The following is a 16,256-nucleotide window of genomic DNA, read 5'->3' as shown; positions in this document are numbered from 1 at the left end:
TTATTATTCTATAGATACTTAAGATGATATTCCAACTTCACAGGCAATCTACAAGATGGTCGGTACGGTGATGAAGATGCCGGAGGACGAGTCGACGCCGGAGAAGCGCACGGATAAGATATTCCGACAGATGGACAAGAACAAGGACGGCAAACTTTCACTCGAGGAATTCATTGAGGGCGCGAAGAGCGATCCCTCGATCGTGCGACTGTTGCAGTGCGACCCAAGCGCACAGGCTCAGTGAGACCCTGGCGGGTGCAGTGCTGCGGGACCGGCGCATCTACCCTGATAGACCCGCGCGACAGACCCTAGTCGAGCTGCAGACAAAAAAATTAATAATAATAATAACGATCATACATTCGACAACCGTACAGACAGATACGAACATAAGTACACAGACAGAAACACTCTAACCCGATATCAGCACTCATCCCCGCGCCCGCCGACCCGTTATTATGGGAGAGTCGTCGCCCGGCCCTCGTTATTAGAAAAAAATACGCTGCTACTCGTGGTTCTGATAACGACGATGATAATAATTGGAAATGACCCTTGGCACCTTCGAGGGAGAGATGGAGACACATACACACGCATATGCATACAATTGTCTTGTGTTACATACTTATAAACTTTGTGTGAGCGTGCTTCTTTTTTATTTCAGTCAGAGCCAGTGATTATACTACTGTTATTACTACTGTATACATGATTTTTCTTTCGCTTCTTCTCTCTCCACACACTGTCACGTTTTACTCTTCTACTTTGCACAGCTGCTCCCGGAAGAGGAATATCGCTTGGCTATTGTGTCTGTGTGCGCGCTCGCTTTTTTTCCGAAGAGGCTGCGGATCGATCTACGAAGGAGCAGTCGCCGATTTATATAATTCTTTTATTTTTTAATTTTATCTCGTTCAGCTTGCTATAACTGTATACTATGATCTGTATAGGTTTTTACCCAGTCTCTCACTAACGATTTTGTTTGTGCACCCCCTAAGTCTCGAATGCGAGTGCGTTTTCGTTCTTTTTGTTATTTATGTTATTATTATTATTATTATTATTATTATTATTATTATTATTATTATTATTATTATGTGTGTCACGCGAAATGCAGATATGTGTTGTCTAAGCGGAGGAAAGCAATTTGTACATCCGTTATTTTTAATTTATGTAAGCTGTAGTTCTCATTCGGATCTGTTAAATTTAATTATAGATCTATATGATACAATATTATATACAATCTTTAGTGTATGGAATTAATTTTAGAATCGTTAGTTCGTAGTGAAGGTATGTACAAATTGCTCTCCGCATCAAAACGTACACATACCACCAGCACCACCTCTCCTCTCGGAGGCATCAAGTCCCAAGTCCAGACTCAACTCGGTGAGGGCGATCGATCCTCCCGAGGAGTTTGGAGCGAGAGTAAAGGGCGTCTCGAAGGACCGGGTGCCGACGAGCTATAAGACACCCACGAGAGCCTCCAGCCGGCGACGCCGGGGACTCGTCCAGGCCACTGGGTCCATGGCGCCTGTGTCCACCGCAAGCTAGTCGACGACCAATTATAATTACATATTCATTATATTATGGTCGTCACAGGTCGATCCGTTCTCACAGACTAGTCCACGCAGTCGCCTTCTTTTTTAGAGACATTTTTGTCGAGCGCAGAGGACAAAAATCTTCGTACATGTACGACCCGGTTGCGCCGGGTCACATAGATACATACATACCTGATATGTATATGATGTGAAAAAAACAAAGTGTGCGCTGCGCGACGCGAGATATTTGGACTCTCTGCGCCGGGGCTAATCGTCGCGTCGCTGTCTCAAAACGGCAGCGCCGCCGTCTCTGCTATTACACAAAATACTCTTTCGTTGCAGTGGAATAGCGTTAATTTTTCTTGGATTTTTTATTATCATCATTATGTAATAACTATTATCATTAAAATAATTATCGCTGCGAGAGGATTCGTACGTCTACAGGGCAGAGAGAGACTGCGCGAGCACAAAATACTACGTAGCTATAGGCGGTTGAAAATTAACTCGATTCTATTGCAGGCGAACGATGCGCGCGCGAGGCGTGTGTGTTATATATGTGTCTAGAAGCGAAAAGGTCCGAGTAATAAGGAAAAAAATTTGTAAAGTTTTTATTTTTCTATATGCTGTAATAAATGGTTACACACCGTATCGTAGTGGCGCACGCGCGCTTAAGAGAGAGAGCAAAGATTGCCTGTTGATAATGGAGAAGCTAATATATTTAAAAGAGCGTTATATATACTCGAAGCAATTGTTACTGAGATCACGTCGACAAATTTTTATAAATTCCTTATATAATGATGATCTGTAGTGTGGAGCGTTGTTTGTAACGAGGGAGGTGCGACCTTTTCGTTTTTAGATTGTATACGAGAGCAGGTCGCGAGGCGCCGCCGCCAGAGACTTCGACACTTGCCTCGCGCAGAGTGCTACCGAGATATATAATTCTACAAAGGAATATAAAAATAGTACGTACGACTGATTTTTTCGAGATGAAGCCGAAGGACGTACGTGCGCCGCGCTTGCGCGACGCCGAGTCTCTCTTTCGCGCACAATTATTCATCGCACTTTTTATGCTCTTCTCTCTCTTACACTTTAAATATTTATAAGTGAGAATATATATATATATATATATATATATATATATATATATATATACACATATATACAAATCTCTATCTTGCCGACTTTGTATTGTCGTCATCGTCTTGTCGTTCTGCGTCGCTCCTCGCGTGGCGAGTGTAAATGAAATGAATTATATGATACGATCGATCGCGAGAGAGAGACGCGTGTAAATGTACTGTAAGTCGTGACTCGGCGTCGCGTTGAATAATGAGCTAAACGAGATTGTCACTCTTTCTTTCGCCCTGGCTGTGTGTAGTGAAGATAAACGATGATATTATTCGAAGAAAATTATACACTATGCGAATGAAAATTGTTCATAAATGCTCAATACCTACGAATTTTCACTATATCACTGTCACGAGGTCGAAAGAAGGAGAAAAAAATTGTATTGGAAGAAAAACACGATGGCGTTCATTGTAAGGAAGGAAAGAAAGCGTCGTCGCGTACGTTTACGCTTTGTAAGTGCTTCTTTCCTGCCCGCTCCGTTATTTTGCAAGTGATACACGGACGTAATAATAGTAGGCGTGTATAGTGCGTCGCGAGACCGTGAAGCTCGGTAAATCGTTTTTTCGTCTTGTATTCATCTCTCCGCGTTATATTCCCCGTTTTTTGTTTCTTTCTCGTTATCCGGTCACCTGCAGCGCTATATTTATATTGTATACTGTGACATCCCCCGGTAGTTTTTTGTCCAGGACGGAGAGCGAGAAAGTTCAACAAAACTCCGCGGTATATTTCTCGATTTTACGAAACGAAAAGCGAAAATGCAAAAAAAAAGACAAAATGATGATGGAAAAAGCTGTAGCACGTAATCTGTCGTTTGCACTTTACACTGTCGACAAAAGAAGATATTATATACGATATGCGATTCATTATAGAAGAGGAGATAATTTTCTTTTTTTTTGAAAGAGACTTTAAATAAATGAATAAACGAACAATTACTAAGCAAATGAAAAATAAAATTGATAACATCTTGTTGATGAATCGTAGGTCCGTCGAAAAAATAAAGAAACTAACAAAGAAAACGTAGGGGCGCTATACGACATATTATCCGACGGTCCGACGATTTTCCATTTCTATTTCGAAAGTGGCGTTATAGATTTAATTATTACTCCACTGTATTTCCTAAGATGTACATCTGTTCGTCTTGTGCTCATTACTAGCTTAAGTCAGATGAAATAAAAGAAAAAAGAATACAAACTACGATAGTTACATTATTATATTATATATAATATATTATATTATATATATATTCGAGCGTATAAAAAAAGTAAAATAATGTGTTATATCGATATGACGAAAGAAAGAGCGAATAACCTCATTAATATTAAAGATAAAGGATTTTAAAGCTAAAAATATTACGAGTATAATTGATTATTAAGGAGAAAAAATGAAAAACAAAGGATTAAAAGTATAAACGAATTATATATTGTATAAAAGAATTTGATTATCGTAACGAACAAGTGCTTTGACCCTCTTGTCTCTCTTCGTAACGACATTTCTCTTACTCAAAACTATTAACGTGTCTCTTAACCGTAGAAATAACGATAGAGGTTGCAATGTAGACGCTTTCGATCAAGATCATTAAAGTAATATATGTGTTTTATAAAATAAACTGAAATATACTTCAAACTTATACGAATAATATTACAAAAGCATCAGAGAGAATCTCATTAAGCAACATGTAATTGTCAGAAATAAAAGATGTTTTATTTGTATAAAGAATAATAAAAGAAAAAATTGTTTCTCATAAGATGAAGAATCAATAAATAATTAACTAACTGTCGAAATCGTCTTCGCCTTTATACGGTTTTAGTGTATAAAACAGATCTTTCTTCTTTCTATAAAAATATCTATGATAAGGATGATAAAAAAGCGAACATATACACGTACTGAGATACTTCACTTTCTATACCTCCGACGTTAACTTTAAAGCAATAAATTATAACGTATATAGATAAATACATATGCTATAGTATCGTCAACGGAAAGTCATAGCAAAGAGACGATTGAACTTTCATTGGCATGCTCTGATTTCCCGATCGTTAAAACGACTCTATCAAATCTGGAAATGCAACGTCTGTTCTAGATCGACACAAGGTGTACCGCAAGCACGAATTCCAACTAATTGCGACGAAAACCGAAATTTCTTCGTCTAGAACAACCCTTGCATTTCTCTTTTCCGGCGTTTAACGAACAAATAATGTAACCTGCCGCCGCACCGAAAAGAGAAAATTCCTAGGTCGAAAAACGTTCGCATAATATACACGCACGAAGCGTACAGGTAGTAAACGCATATCGTTTGCCGCGCGTCGACGCGCCTGTCAATTAATTCTCGCGGCGAGAATAATACACGTGCGCTCGTACGGAACGTACAGTTCGTGACGTGCCTACGTGCGCGAGACTAAACCCCCGGGTTCTCTCTCTTTCGCCTCGAGTATCTATATAGGTGTTCGTGTGGTGGCTGTCACCACAACCCTTACGCGCGAAAGCTTCTGTTATCACTTTTGTTGAGAATCAAATGTCGTTTGTGTTATGCGCGGTGCGTCGGAATTAAAATTTTGTTTACGTAAATCGTAGGATCGAATCGAGAACGTAGTCATTACTTTGCGATCGTTTAATTACATTATGATAAAGGAATGGCCGGGACGAGGGGGAAAAAGCTCGAACTCGAAGGCGAACGGCAGTAAACGCGATATTGCGCTCCAGGATTGAAAGAAATTTACGATACGCCGCTGCATACTCAGCCCTCCTTTAACGACCTTAGTCGATGTACGTTTCTTATTGCGAAAGAAGAGTAAATATTATTTGTAACGTAGATGGTAATTTGCTTTAATTATATAAAAAATAAAGTCTAGAGAATCGATGAAATATATGGTACAATGCTTTGATGATTTTTTGAAAGTTACATTTTTACTGTTAATGTTGTTGTTGTTGTAAAGATACGATGCGAATATAAGTGAAGAAAGCTATAAGAGATATTATCTTGACGAGTATTTTTAACACTTTTTCTATCTTACATATATAAAGGCAACTAAATTTCTAAAAGATAACCGCATATATAAATACATATATACTAAAGTCTTGAAACATTTACTTATTATATACCAAATAAGTATATCAAAACGTATTATAATATATTCTATATTAGAGTTAAATACAGCTGTCGTTCTTTTGAAAATTACAAGCACTAATACTAAAGCATTATTTTACACCTATTATGCAAAACGAGTAAAAGAAACGTTTCCTCATAAAATCGAGCCCGAAAAAGAAAGGCAATTATACCCGGTGTATACAAATTGCATTATATTCAGTCAGGAAAACCGACGAGTCGAAGAAATTCAGATCCCGAATATATTCTGTTCTCGACCCACAGTATAACATAACGGATCCAAATTAGCCAATTGTCTGTCGTTCCCGGCAATTATAATCCACGTCGCTTGGGAAATTGCATTTCTAACCGTTGCTAAAATATCGACGAATCGCCTATTCATTCGACGTCAATCTATCCCAAAAATCGGCTATTTCTCCGACAATTATAAATAAAAAACAAATTATAGAATCGTCGAACAAACCGATATTCCAGCCGGCAATTTCCTTTGTCTTCGTCGAATCTCCTATTATCGCGACTCAAACACCCCTGGCAACTTGCCGAGTCGGAATAACCGCGTTAAAAAGAAGGAACAAACGAGGAGTAATGGCGTTGGCAAGGAGGCTTAAGTGGATCCTCTCATTCGGGCTTTTTCTCTCGTTGCAGCGCTTATCAATTCGAAGCATTACGTGTTCTCTCACAGAATGAAAATTCGATCATCAAGGCACCGATTCAAAAGGTTTAATTTTCGCCGTAAAAGTTTTCTCTGTAATATTCTTCTCGAACGCTTTTCCAGATTTCGTTTTGAAAGAACCTATCTCTTTTTTCCTGTTGAGACAATAATTTCGGCTTCTCAAGTGCGCAGCATAAGAGTAAACAGAACAAAAGAAGCAAATCAAATAAACACGAGATTCTAAACGATGTAAAAACGCGCAATTCGGTACTGAAAGGTAGTGAACGTGAGTTTCTTCAACTTTTTTTCAAATTTCCCATATAGAAATGTTATTCGTGCATGTCTCCTTCACTCAATAGAGACTCTAATAAAAGTTTGTATTTTCAAGTGTTATTACATATTGTACACGATAAGCCGTTTGATATGCTGTGTTTTTTCGAAAGGGTTTGGCGAATTATAAAATCGATGCCGATTCGAAAAATGTGAGAAATTAAATAAACTAGACACTAGCACGAATCGCAAAGTTATTCGCTGAGATGGCACGTACTTCGAGAAATTTGAGAAACTATCGATAACTAATTACTCAATTATCGTTACTATTTTCGATTCAGTATAATAAGTACATTCGCATTCAAGCGTTCAAACTAAAATAATCGTTCTCTCCATGAATATGTACCTATGAATAAATAGATGCAATTTTAAACCTATAACTCTACTCAATTTTTTAGGCGAATATAGGAAACTTAGGATAGTTGAGTAATAGTAGACAATCTTCGAAATCTTCAACTACATAAATCTATCTAGCGAAACTTAAAGAAAGTTATATAAATTTACGCTCTCTCGTGCTTATGTGGACTACTATGCCGTCCAATTTGCCATAAGACGTGTGTGCGTTCCTTCGATTGTTGATAAATCAGTTCGTTCTGCATTGTACTGACGTTCCGACGAATCCCCAGAGTTTCTCAGATTTCTCGATTATCACACAAGCCAAAAGATTAAGAGAAAGGGTTTATAGAATTCAGTCCAGTAAGTCGAACTGTGCGTATAACGATATTAATATTCCAGAAATATACTAAAATATGAAGAAAACAAATCTAGAAGTAATAGGTTCGATGGTGCAGAATACGCCGTCGGGGAGTTCCCGCGATAGCCTTATATTATCGAGAAAGAGATCTTCGATCGATTAAAATGTGACATATTAAATATCTAAAATTTAAATCTTATCATATATTAACGACTATTACAAATTACTTCGTCTGTATACCCAATACTCAAAACTTTTCGAATTATAACGCTTCTCTTTGCTCAAAGTCGTCGGTGTCCTCGAGTCACGAGCGAAAAACGCGTTTCGTCGAGAATCTTTCGTTAATCGTGCTCTGTAGGAGAATTAAAAAATAAACAATTAAGCGTTTTTTACATGAGTAGTTCTTAATACGCGAAAAATTCCGACGAAACGCGCTCTTCGATCGGTGTATCCAGCGTTTATTTTTCAAGTTACGCGTGATGGTTTCCGAGCGATGAAATCGTCGGATTTTGCCTGTGTCGTGTGTCTCGATCTGAATATAAGCGAAATCCTGAGTTATAGAAAGAAAGAGAGAGAACTGATAAACTGGTACGATCGATGATTTTTATGAGATAATATGGTTTAACAATTTATAAGCTTCCTTCGCGCAAAACCATGATATTCATTTCTTATGAGTAATAATGTACCTGAAGTCGCGTAATAATATCGATATATTCAAAACCACATAGGTGTAGCGTTTGAATTGCATGTTGTTCGTTGTATTTAATTATTCTTCTACCAAATGAGATTCTTTGATATAAGATTACATTTTTTAAGTGATATACGATAAACAAGAGCTATTAATTTCAAAAGCGATACATTGAACTGTATAGCGCTCCAATATACATAAAAATAAGCCGCTCAACGTATTCTTTCAAGAGACGGCAAAATAACTTATCTTTTCCGATAATAGTAGCCGTCTATTTTCGTTACGACTCGCTTGATCCGAGAGACAGACACAGCAGGACGAACTCGAGCAACGCAATAATCAAAGCCCGACGCGTCACGCGAAGCTATAACTTTTTCTGTGTCTATTGAATTCATTCTGTATGTATATTATAATATCATGATATTATCGGTCGTTGTAAAATTACGTTGTGTAACGAAACCAACAGAGAAAAATAAAAAAGCGTGAATGAAGCTGCACCGACGAGATCACACGTATGCGCACTCACTATATATGTACACAGGTGGACATTTGTGTATGCAGCATGATGATCGCGACTATATACATACGACGGATGAAGTAGAGGAGCTAAAGACGAGGACAAAAATAATAAAGCAAGATTTAAAGATTATATAAAAACAGAACAAAAAAACTATTCTATACGATTTAATAAATTAACTGTAATGTACACATTGCGCGAGATGTTAAAACTTCGATTTGCTTTGCGTCTCTTATAAATAATGTATTTATGACGAACGATAGTCATTGTAATAGTTGTTTATTATAAATGCAAAAAACGAATCACTTGTGTATCAGTTCATTGCTATACATTAAAGTGTTGATATTATACTCGTTCAAATTCTCTGGCTCTTCTGTATTTTTTTCTCCTAATCAAAGTCCGCCAGCGAATCTTCAACGCATAATCCATCGAGGCAGATCTGCAAGAGAAAGCGATTCATGGATCGTTTTGCGCATTCAGGCATTAAAATATATAGCGTTAAAATTATTCTCACCTTATTTTCGCCGCAAGCTGTTCCTTCCGCTACGGGTCTCGACGAATATACTCCTCTTTTCTCTTCAGGATCCGGATTAACGCACAGCAGCCGTATACAAAGCGATTGACCCCTCTGATGGAACCGTTAAAATAAACAATTTTTAAAAAGATCTTGAGCCGTATGCCTGGATTCTTTATAGGAATACTGAGAATCGAGAAGAACCTTATGCGAAAGCGTTCCCGTGATGCTCATACACTGTTCATCTTTGCTGAGTATTCTTCCGGGTAAAGTTCTTGCGTACGGTTTGCCGACGTTCGGCACGTTTGTCAATCAGGTGGCATTTTTGGATCTGGAATCGCGAAAATTATGATACCTCGAAGTCGACATAGCACAGGCTTTTAGAATACTTACTTGAAAATTGACCATTTTATTCCTCGGATATCAAGCCTCTGGTAAGTCATGAGGTAGCCACCGTACCAACTACACGGGCCTCCGGGAATACTTGCTGAAGTTCGGTCGTCGTGAGGAGTGCCGAATCTGAAAAATAACAAAGTTAAAATATACACTTTTTTCTCCTTTTATACTTTGAAAGCCCATATGTAAAACTTACAAGTGAGCTAATTCATGAGCTGCAGTGGTTATTCCACTGAAACCCACATCATTGATAACCGCGGTAACCTTCACATTTTCATTGGGTCATAAATGACCACAAGCTCCGTCAATATTAGCTCCCCCTGAAGGGCATTGTATGATTCGAATTAATTGTTTAATATTATAATATAGTTGATGGTTTATTACCATTCATTCCTGCTTGGAAGCCGCCTTCATCTAGATCAATCCCGTAAATTGCCTTAAAAATAAAATTATTAAACTTCTATTTACAGTGCATACATATACTTGAATATATTATACAGTAAACATTATGCGAAAGCGTTTATTAACATTATTTTACTTACGTTGACATAAAAGCTATGAAGTAATACGTATCGCAAGGGAAAGTCTCGTTAGACTGCGATGGATCATCAAAATGTACTGGTGTAGCGCTAAAAGATTATATAAAGTCAATTATATATGCTGGATTAAAATACGAACTTAGCAGTATTGTAATCTATGATAACCAAAATTTGGGGATACACTTATGCCAATTTGTTGATTGATTTTGCAATAGACAGATACTTCGATCTATAAGATTGAAGATTCATCTGTACTTGTTTTCCTAATTAATAATTTTCGATTAATATTGAGAATCAATAATAAACTATAGTACTACATACAAAAGTTTTTACCCTTTGATCGATCATACGATAACGAAGAGTCACCGACCTTATCATCTGAATCATCGGAATCGAATTCAAAGGTCGAAGTATTTACTTTGCCAATGACAGAGTCTATAGCAACATGAAAAACTGGTCTATCTATCGTAGGATCGTCTGTTGACTCATTGACAAACGATTGGTATACGTCATCTTCGTACGATGATCCTAACACATTTTTATACTCTGCTAAAACGGAGTCATGAATACGACTGGGTAAATGAACGAATCAACTTTTCTCCAATAATCCCATCCTTATTGAAAATTGTGAGATTTTAAGAACGATGGCACTTGATTTGAAAATATAGTTATTACACGAAGTCCTGACTTACAATGTGCTGTCTATCTTTGTGATCTGTATGCACAGCGAGGGCAGCTTCGTTTGCTACATCGTGATACAATTGAAGAGTTGGGTCTGGCTGTGTAAAAAATTAAAATTAAAAAATTTCGTTAATGCATAAATGGAATACGTTTGAATCAAACTCACATAGGATGTCCGCTTGTACTCAGTACTTGATTTACCGTCACCTCCTTTATTTACTTGAGCTTTGTAAACTAGGGTGGCAATTCCTACTAAGTAATTGTTTGCCTTTAAATATAAGGTATAATTTTGCGTGGTCGTCGAGATTTACAGCGTCTTGTGAGCTTTACGCGTCGATTTCCGAAAGTGAAATATCGGTACCAACTCGTACTCTAATTTATGAACTGTAAAATGGAATTAGTTTGATTAAATGAAGGAACAGCTAAGAAGTTGTTGTTGACTAATAGGTTTTATAGAAGCTCTTATATCGTATGCGATGATTTCCTCACTAGAATCATGCTTGATTTGGAACACTGATTCTATTTCTTCTTTCGTCATATATGGGAGCTATGGAAAAAAGTTGTATATATTATCATATCGCTGCTATTTATTTTTCTTTAAATTACCTTCTCTCCACGAATAAATGATACACCGAGTACACAAAAAATAGTCAATAACATCGTTTTGTAATGCGTTAAAGATTTAAATCATCCAAAGTTGAATTTCACGCCAAGTAACGATTTTTCGAATTTCGATACCTATATATATATATATATATATATATATATATATATATATATATATATATATATATATTACGAACAAAAATGATAGAAAAATTGATAGTTCGATAACTCTTTGTAACCCTTATAATACGGATGTCCATTATAATGGTAATCACATTGTAATTTAAACATCAATTGTAAAACGAATCTACATAGCTTTACAGAATTATATCTCTCGTCTTTTTTTTAGATTAAATAGCTCGTAGTATTAATTGTTCCGAAATTTGAGAAACGTATGTACGTAATTTCATACAATAGTTTGATATAGTAATTTCAATGAGAATACACTTATCAGTATGCAAAGTATACTGGTAACGTATTTCATTGAGTAAATATTGACTTCACTTGTCAATAAGATAGTTTTCTTTATAAGTTCAAATTGAAATTATGGTTCCAACGAGTTTTCTTATAAGAGAAGAGGTGATGGGTATTGAATTGTTGAACTTGTAATGTTTAATAAATGAACCAGATATTATTTGATTATATATTTCATTCATATTTATTAAATCTATGGTACATTACGTAAAAAAATACAAATCCCGGAAGATAATTTTATCACATCAATTCTTGCTGTGAATAAATATTTAAACTACATACAAAATTTTCAAGTCGATTCATGAACATTTTTACTGGGATAGTTCAGGATCTTTGACGCATTCAGCATTGAGGCAGATCTAAAAAATATGATCGATTAAACCATTGCTGACTTTAATTATTATTATCATTATTCTCAATATTTAAGAAACTTACAGCTCCTTCTCCACAATAAGTTCCTTCAGCTGGTGGGCGGTAATGCGTTGTAATAGTAGTAGAATCATTTTCCTTGCACCAAAGCGTTGCACAGTTGGATTCATACCCCTTTAAAAAATTTTCAAATTAAATTCTGTGATTCATAGAATTAGTAAGGCATATCAATTAATTTCAGTTCAAAGTAGTTCATAGATCATTTACCACGTAAGAAGTCCAAGTGTTTCCCATTGTCCTCCTGCATTGCTCGTCTCTGCTGAGTATTTTTCCCGGAAGAAGTTTAGGGTATGAGGATCCAGTGTTAGGTTTGTTTTTTAAACATTTAGCTTCTGGGGTCCTACAGGTGAAGTTCGTTCAAATTTGTTAAAAAAAATTTCACTAACAAAAAACATATGATAATCATGTGATATACATACCTGAAGTAATCTTGCATAGCTTGGACACTGCAATTAGAGAAGTGCATTCCCTTCTTGTCTTTCCTGTTATAACTCATCAAGTAACCTTCTTCCCAGGAACAAGGTCCTTGACTGGCATCTGCAGGTTCTTTACTATCGTGTGGTGCGCCTAGTCTAAACATGAAAAGGCAATGAGGTTTTGAGTATTATGGCTACTATAGTATAGATAAATTACAAAATAAACTATAAAATAGTGATGTACTCACGCATGGGCCACTTCATGGGCAGCAGTGGTTATACCGTTGAAGCCACCTGTATCTCTTACAAGTCCAGTGGCGAATCCATACTCGAGTTTGCAAGCACCTTTGAGATATGCGATACCTGTCGTTCCACCATTGAATTTACCTGCTTCGTCGACATCGCCCAAATCACTCCTAAAATTTATTTAAATTTATTGTTGCATTGAAATAATATTATATTTTCGTGGATTTGTGAAATATCGTATCATTGAAATGAACTTACAGGGTCATACCAACAACAATGTCATACATATCCTTGGGGAATTCTTTAAAATTCTTAGCAAAGTATTTGCCTATTGTTTTCAAAGTTTCCTCTGATAATGCAGAATTGGCACGGACCTTGTTTTCTTCCATATACGATGTACTGTTTGGTTGCTGAAATAATCGTTACATTTTTATTAAAAAATTGTTTCTGTGAAATTATTTTAAAAAAGCCATATGTCGCTGAAAAGCGGCAAAATTGTGATCTCACTTTTGGAATGATAAGACCAGCGATGTTAAGTCGCACATTTGGGCTGTTCAATTCTCTGTATCTCAAATCCACTGCGTTCCAGAAAGCGGCCATGTATTTCGAAACCTCTTCTACATCGCTGCCATGAGCCCTTAAAACAAGAAAAGCATATCATTACATCTTCGATTCTACAATAATCACCTGTATAAATTCAATTTCCGTATACTCACTTGAATGTGTCGTAATCGATGGTAATCAAAAGCTGAGGATACACGGTATCTGATCTCTTAGTTCCTGATCCAGCAGGAGCAGGAGTAACAGGGATTCTATTCTGAGTAGTTGAAGTTACCGGTTTTTTGGTCGGCACGGTAGTAGGAATCCTAGGTGGGAATCTAGTATGAATTGGCAATCTACTGCCAGGTGTTGGCTTTCTGGTGGGTAAGGTGTAACCGGTGAACGGTTTCTTTGTGGTTGGGAAAATCCAGCTTGCAGGGTCCTTGATGGAGGGTTGGTACCAGGTCACAGTTGGTAAAGTTGGTTGTCGCCACCAGGTGAACGGTAGCCCTGTTGTCGGACGCCTTGTGTAAGGAGCTTTAGTATCTTGACGCCAGTTGAAAGGCTCGTACATAGGACGCAAATTCACGTGGGATACGTATGTGCGTCCGGAAGGATTATATGGTTTGTAAGAACCTTCCCAGCTGACAAAGCTGGTGGAGGAATCGTTGTGTCGATTATAGATAGGTCCAGAAAAGTTGTAGGTTTTATGTAAGTTTTTCCAAGGGACGTATCCACTGAATGAGTCGTCTTCATTGTTGTTGAAGTAATTGTTTTCTGTAATTCAAGTATATTGTATTCTGTAATTCAAGTATATTGTATATATTGTACTAAGTACAGGTTAAAAAAAGTGTTGACACCTAGTTACATAAAAATTTGAATTTATAATTCGTTGTGGGGTAGTATTTGTTCAAATTTTGCATACGATCAGCGCAAACAAGGAAATTTATCCTTCGACAAGACATTATTCTATTTGAATTGAGATTAGTCGAAATAAAACGTGTACTCACTTATCTCGTTCAAGAAAGTGTTAAGTGATCCAAAAACTGGTCGGTTATCATTTACATTTGGCTTTATGATTACGTGATGGGTTGTCTTGTAGGTATCTTTGAAGACGGAGTTAGGGTCAGCAAAGGGGTTGTCGAAGTAGAATGAATCGTCGTCGAATATGGAAGATCTTTTGGATCTGGTCGAGTATTTGCTCAAAACTTCATCGTGGACACGTTTGGGTAGCGAACGAATGACAATGTCGTCTCCAACGATACCGTTCTAATGTCATGCGAAAATCTCGTTTAGAAGTATGATCAATTTGGCAATAAAGCTGTGACAGTATAAGGCAACTTACGACATGAAATTTGTCATCGTCTTCATGTTGCAACGTAACAGCAGCTCTGTTTTCTACATCGTGATACATTTTGAAACTGGCCGGCAAAGGCTGCAATAAAAAATTATCTTATTGAATATCGGTTCGAGTCATTTGAATTTTTTTCGTAAACTAATTTCTTACGTATTTGATTCGTGAATAAACAATATTATTAGTATCATTGCTGAAACCACTCCTCTCACGCGGTCTCAGCTTGGCTATGAAAACTGGTGTATTACTTCCGAGGAGTACATTATCGTTTTCTTCCAGATACAACGTATAGTTTTGATCGAAAGCTTTCAAATGCAAATTGGGTTGCGACATCCGTGTGCGAACTCTACGTCCTTCAGAAACATTGCGTGGGTCTAAATGGATGATCTTCACAAGTTGGTAATCTAGGCCTTTTACTGAAATAAGAAAGAAAGGTGAAAAAGGTGTTTGTTTTAAGCACAATTTGATAAATTTTTGATATATTTACCAGCATCATGGTGAACGTTGAATACCGATAGAATCTCATCGTTTGTCATGTGTTCATGGAGCTACAAATTGAAATAATTATGGCATAAAAAACCTTTTTGACAAAGATACTCAAAAATTGATAATTTACCTTTTCTCCATGAATGGACGAGATTAAGCATACAACTAGTACAATTGATAACAACATTTTGGTTCTTTTAAGTCATTCAGCCCCGACACAATTTGATCATTCACGCAAAACAACAAGATATAAAGTCTCAACTAGCTTATTGTGTTCCTCTATTCTTTCGCTGCTATAGGCTCACGGATAATAGTTTTAAGTAAAACTGCTCAATCTCGAAACAATAATGTCTATTATATACGAAAAAATATGTATGCATGATTTGATAAGCCATTTGCTCGCTGTAATACACCATGACGCGACGTCACCTATTGATCTTCGAAAAAATTCAATTTGCTCAGTACACATATGGCAAGAAAAACAGATGTAGCTATTATCATAGATACGCTGAACAATGGTTGGTGCTAAGTCGCAATAATTTATATCGAAGACGTGTCGAATTATATACGTCATGTGTGTTTACTCGGCGAAGTTGTACGTAGAAGTTTTTGATAATTTTTCGTTGAAATAGTGAGAAGAAAGTGGAATAAAGTAATTTTATGAATGAAAAAAATTCTTCAAAACATCGTTGTGAATGTGCGATAAATCGTGCTGTTTGTACGTAAGAAGACGTTTAAACGCGAAAAATATGCTTATAGATAAAACACATTCTTCATTACTTATTTCCTTGAAAATTACTATCACGTGAAATGCAAATATGTACAGCTTTGAGTACTCGAGTATATTTTCCAGGAATTTCGGTCGAGAGAAAATAAAGTAATCCAAATAGATTTCATGTTTATTTTATTTATTATGTGTACTAATATAATTATATTTTATTAT

General features: G+C 36.6%; 2 protein-coding genes and 1 long non-coding RNA gene across 3 annotated transcripts in view; 1 reads left to right on the top strand and 2 right to left on the bottom strand.

Annotated features, from left to right (window-relative positions):
- LOC100114742 (neurocalcin homolog) overlaps positions 1–3,839 on the top strand; it is a 156,488-nt gene extending 152,649 nt beyond the window's left edge. Inside the window, exon 5 of the mRNA XM_008209125.4 lies at positions 44–3,839. Coding sequence (XP_008207347.1) covers positions 44–244 — 201 coding nt within the window. The 3' untranslated portion in view covers positions 245–3,839. The remainder of the gene's footprint in view (positions 1–43) is intronic.
- LOC116738595 lies at positions 2,516–9,276 on the bottom strand. Its single transcript, XR_004345003.1, has 2 exons — positions 9,147–9,276; positions 2,516–9,071 (listed from the first exon to the last, which is right to left on the bottom strand). It is a non-coding gene; the product is annotated as an uncharacterized LOC116738595 (long non-coding RNA).
- A 2,723-nt stretch (positions 9,277–11,999) lies between these two features.
- LOC100123845 (A disintegrin and metalloproteinase with thrombospondin motifs 18-like) lies at positions 12,000–16,068 on the bottom strand. The gene is made up of 13 exons (XM_001607552.5): positions 15,444–16,068; positions 15,315–15,375; positions 14,981–15,243; positions 14,819–14,908; positions 14,484–14,742; positions 13,650–14,250; positions 13,441–13,570; positions 13,192–13,343; positions 12,936–13,103; positions 12,691–12,843; positions 12,479–12,611; positions 12,278–12,385; positions 12,000–12,201 (listed from the first exon to the last, which is right to left on the bottom strand). The coding sequence occupies exons 1-13, from the start codon at positions 15,498–15,500 to the stop codon at positions 12,154–12,156; spliced, it is 2,223 nt and encodes a 740-aa protein (XP_001607602.1). The 5' UTR covers positions 15,501–16,068; the 3' UTR covers positions 12,000–12,153.
- Positions 16,069–16,256: the final 188 nt, after the last annotated feature.

This window comes from Nasonia vitripennis, chromosome 5 (assembly GCF_009193385.2).
Source record: "Nasonia vitripennis strain AsymCx chromosome 5, Nvit_psr_1.1, whole genome shotgun sequence".
Classification (NCBI taxonomy): Eukaryota; Metazoa; Arthropoda; class Insecta; order Hymenoptera; family Pteromalidae; genus Nasonia; species Nasonia vitripennis.
Note: the sequence above shows the minus strand (reverse complement) of the source record. Positions and strands in the feature narration are given on the sequence as shown.

Bases quoted from the DNA above. Each gene is read 5' to 3' on its own strand.
- LOC100123845 (XM_001607552.5), bottom strand. From the start codon at position 15,500: ATGTTGTTATCAATTGTACTAGTTGTATGCTTAATCTCGTCCATTCAT. The intron at 15,244-15,314 runs GTAAATATATCA...TTCTTATTTCAG, and splicing joins CAACGTTCACCATGATGCTG to TAAAAGGCCTAGATTACCAA. The intron at 12,202-12,277 runs GTAAGTTTCTTA...CATATTTTTTAG, and splicing joins CTTATTGTGGAGAAGGAGCT to ATCTGCCTCAATGCTGAATG.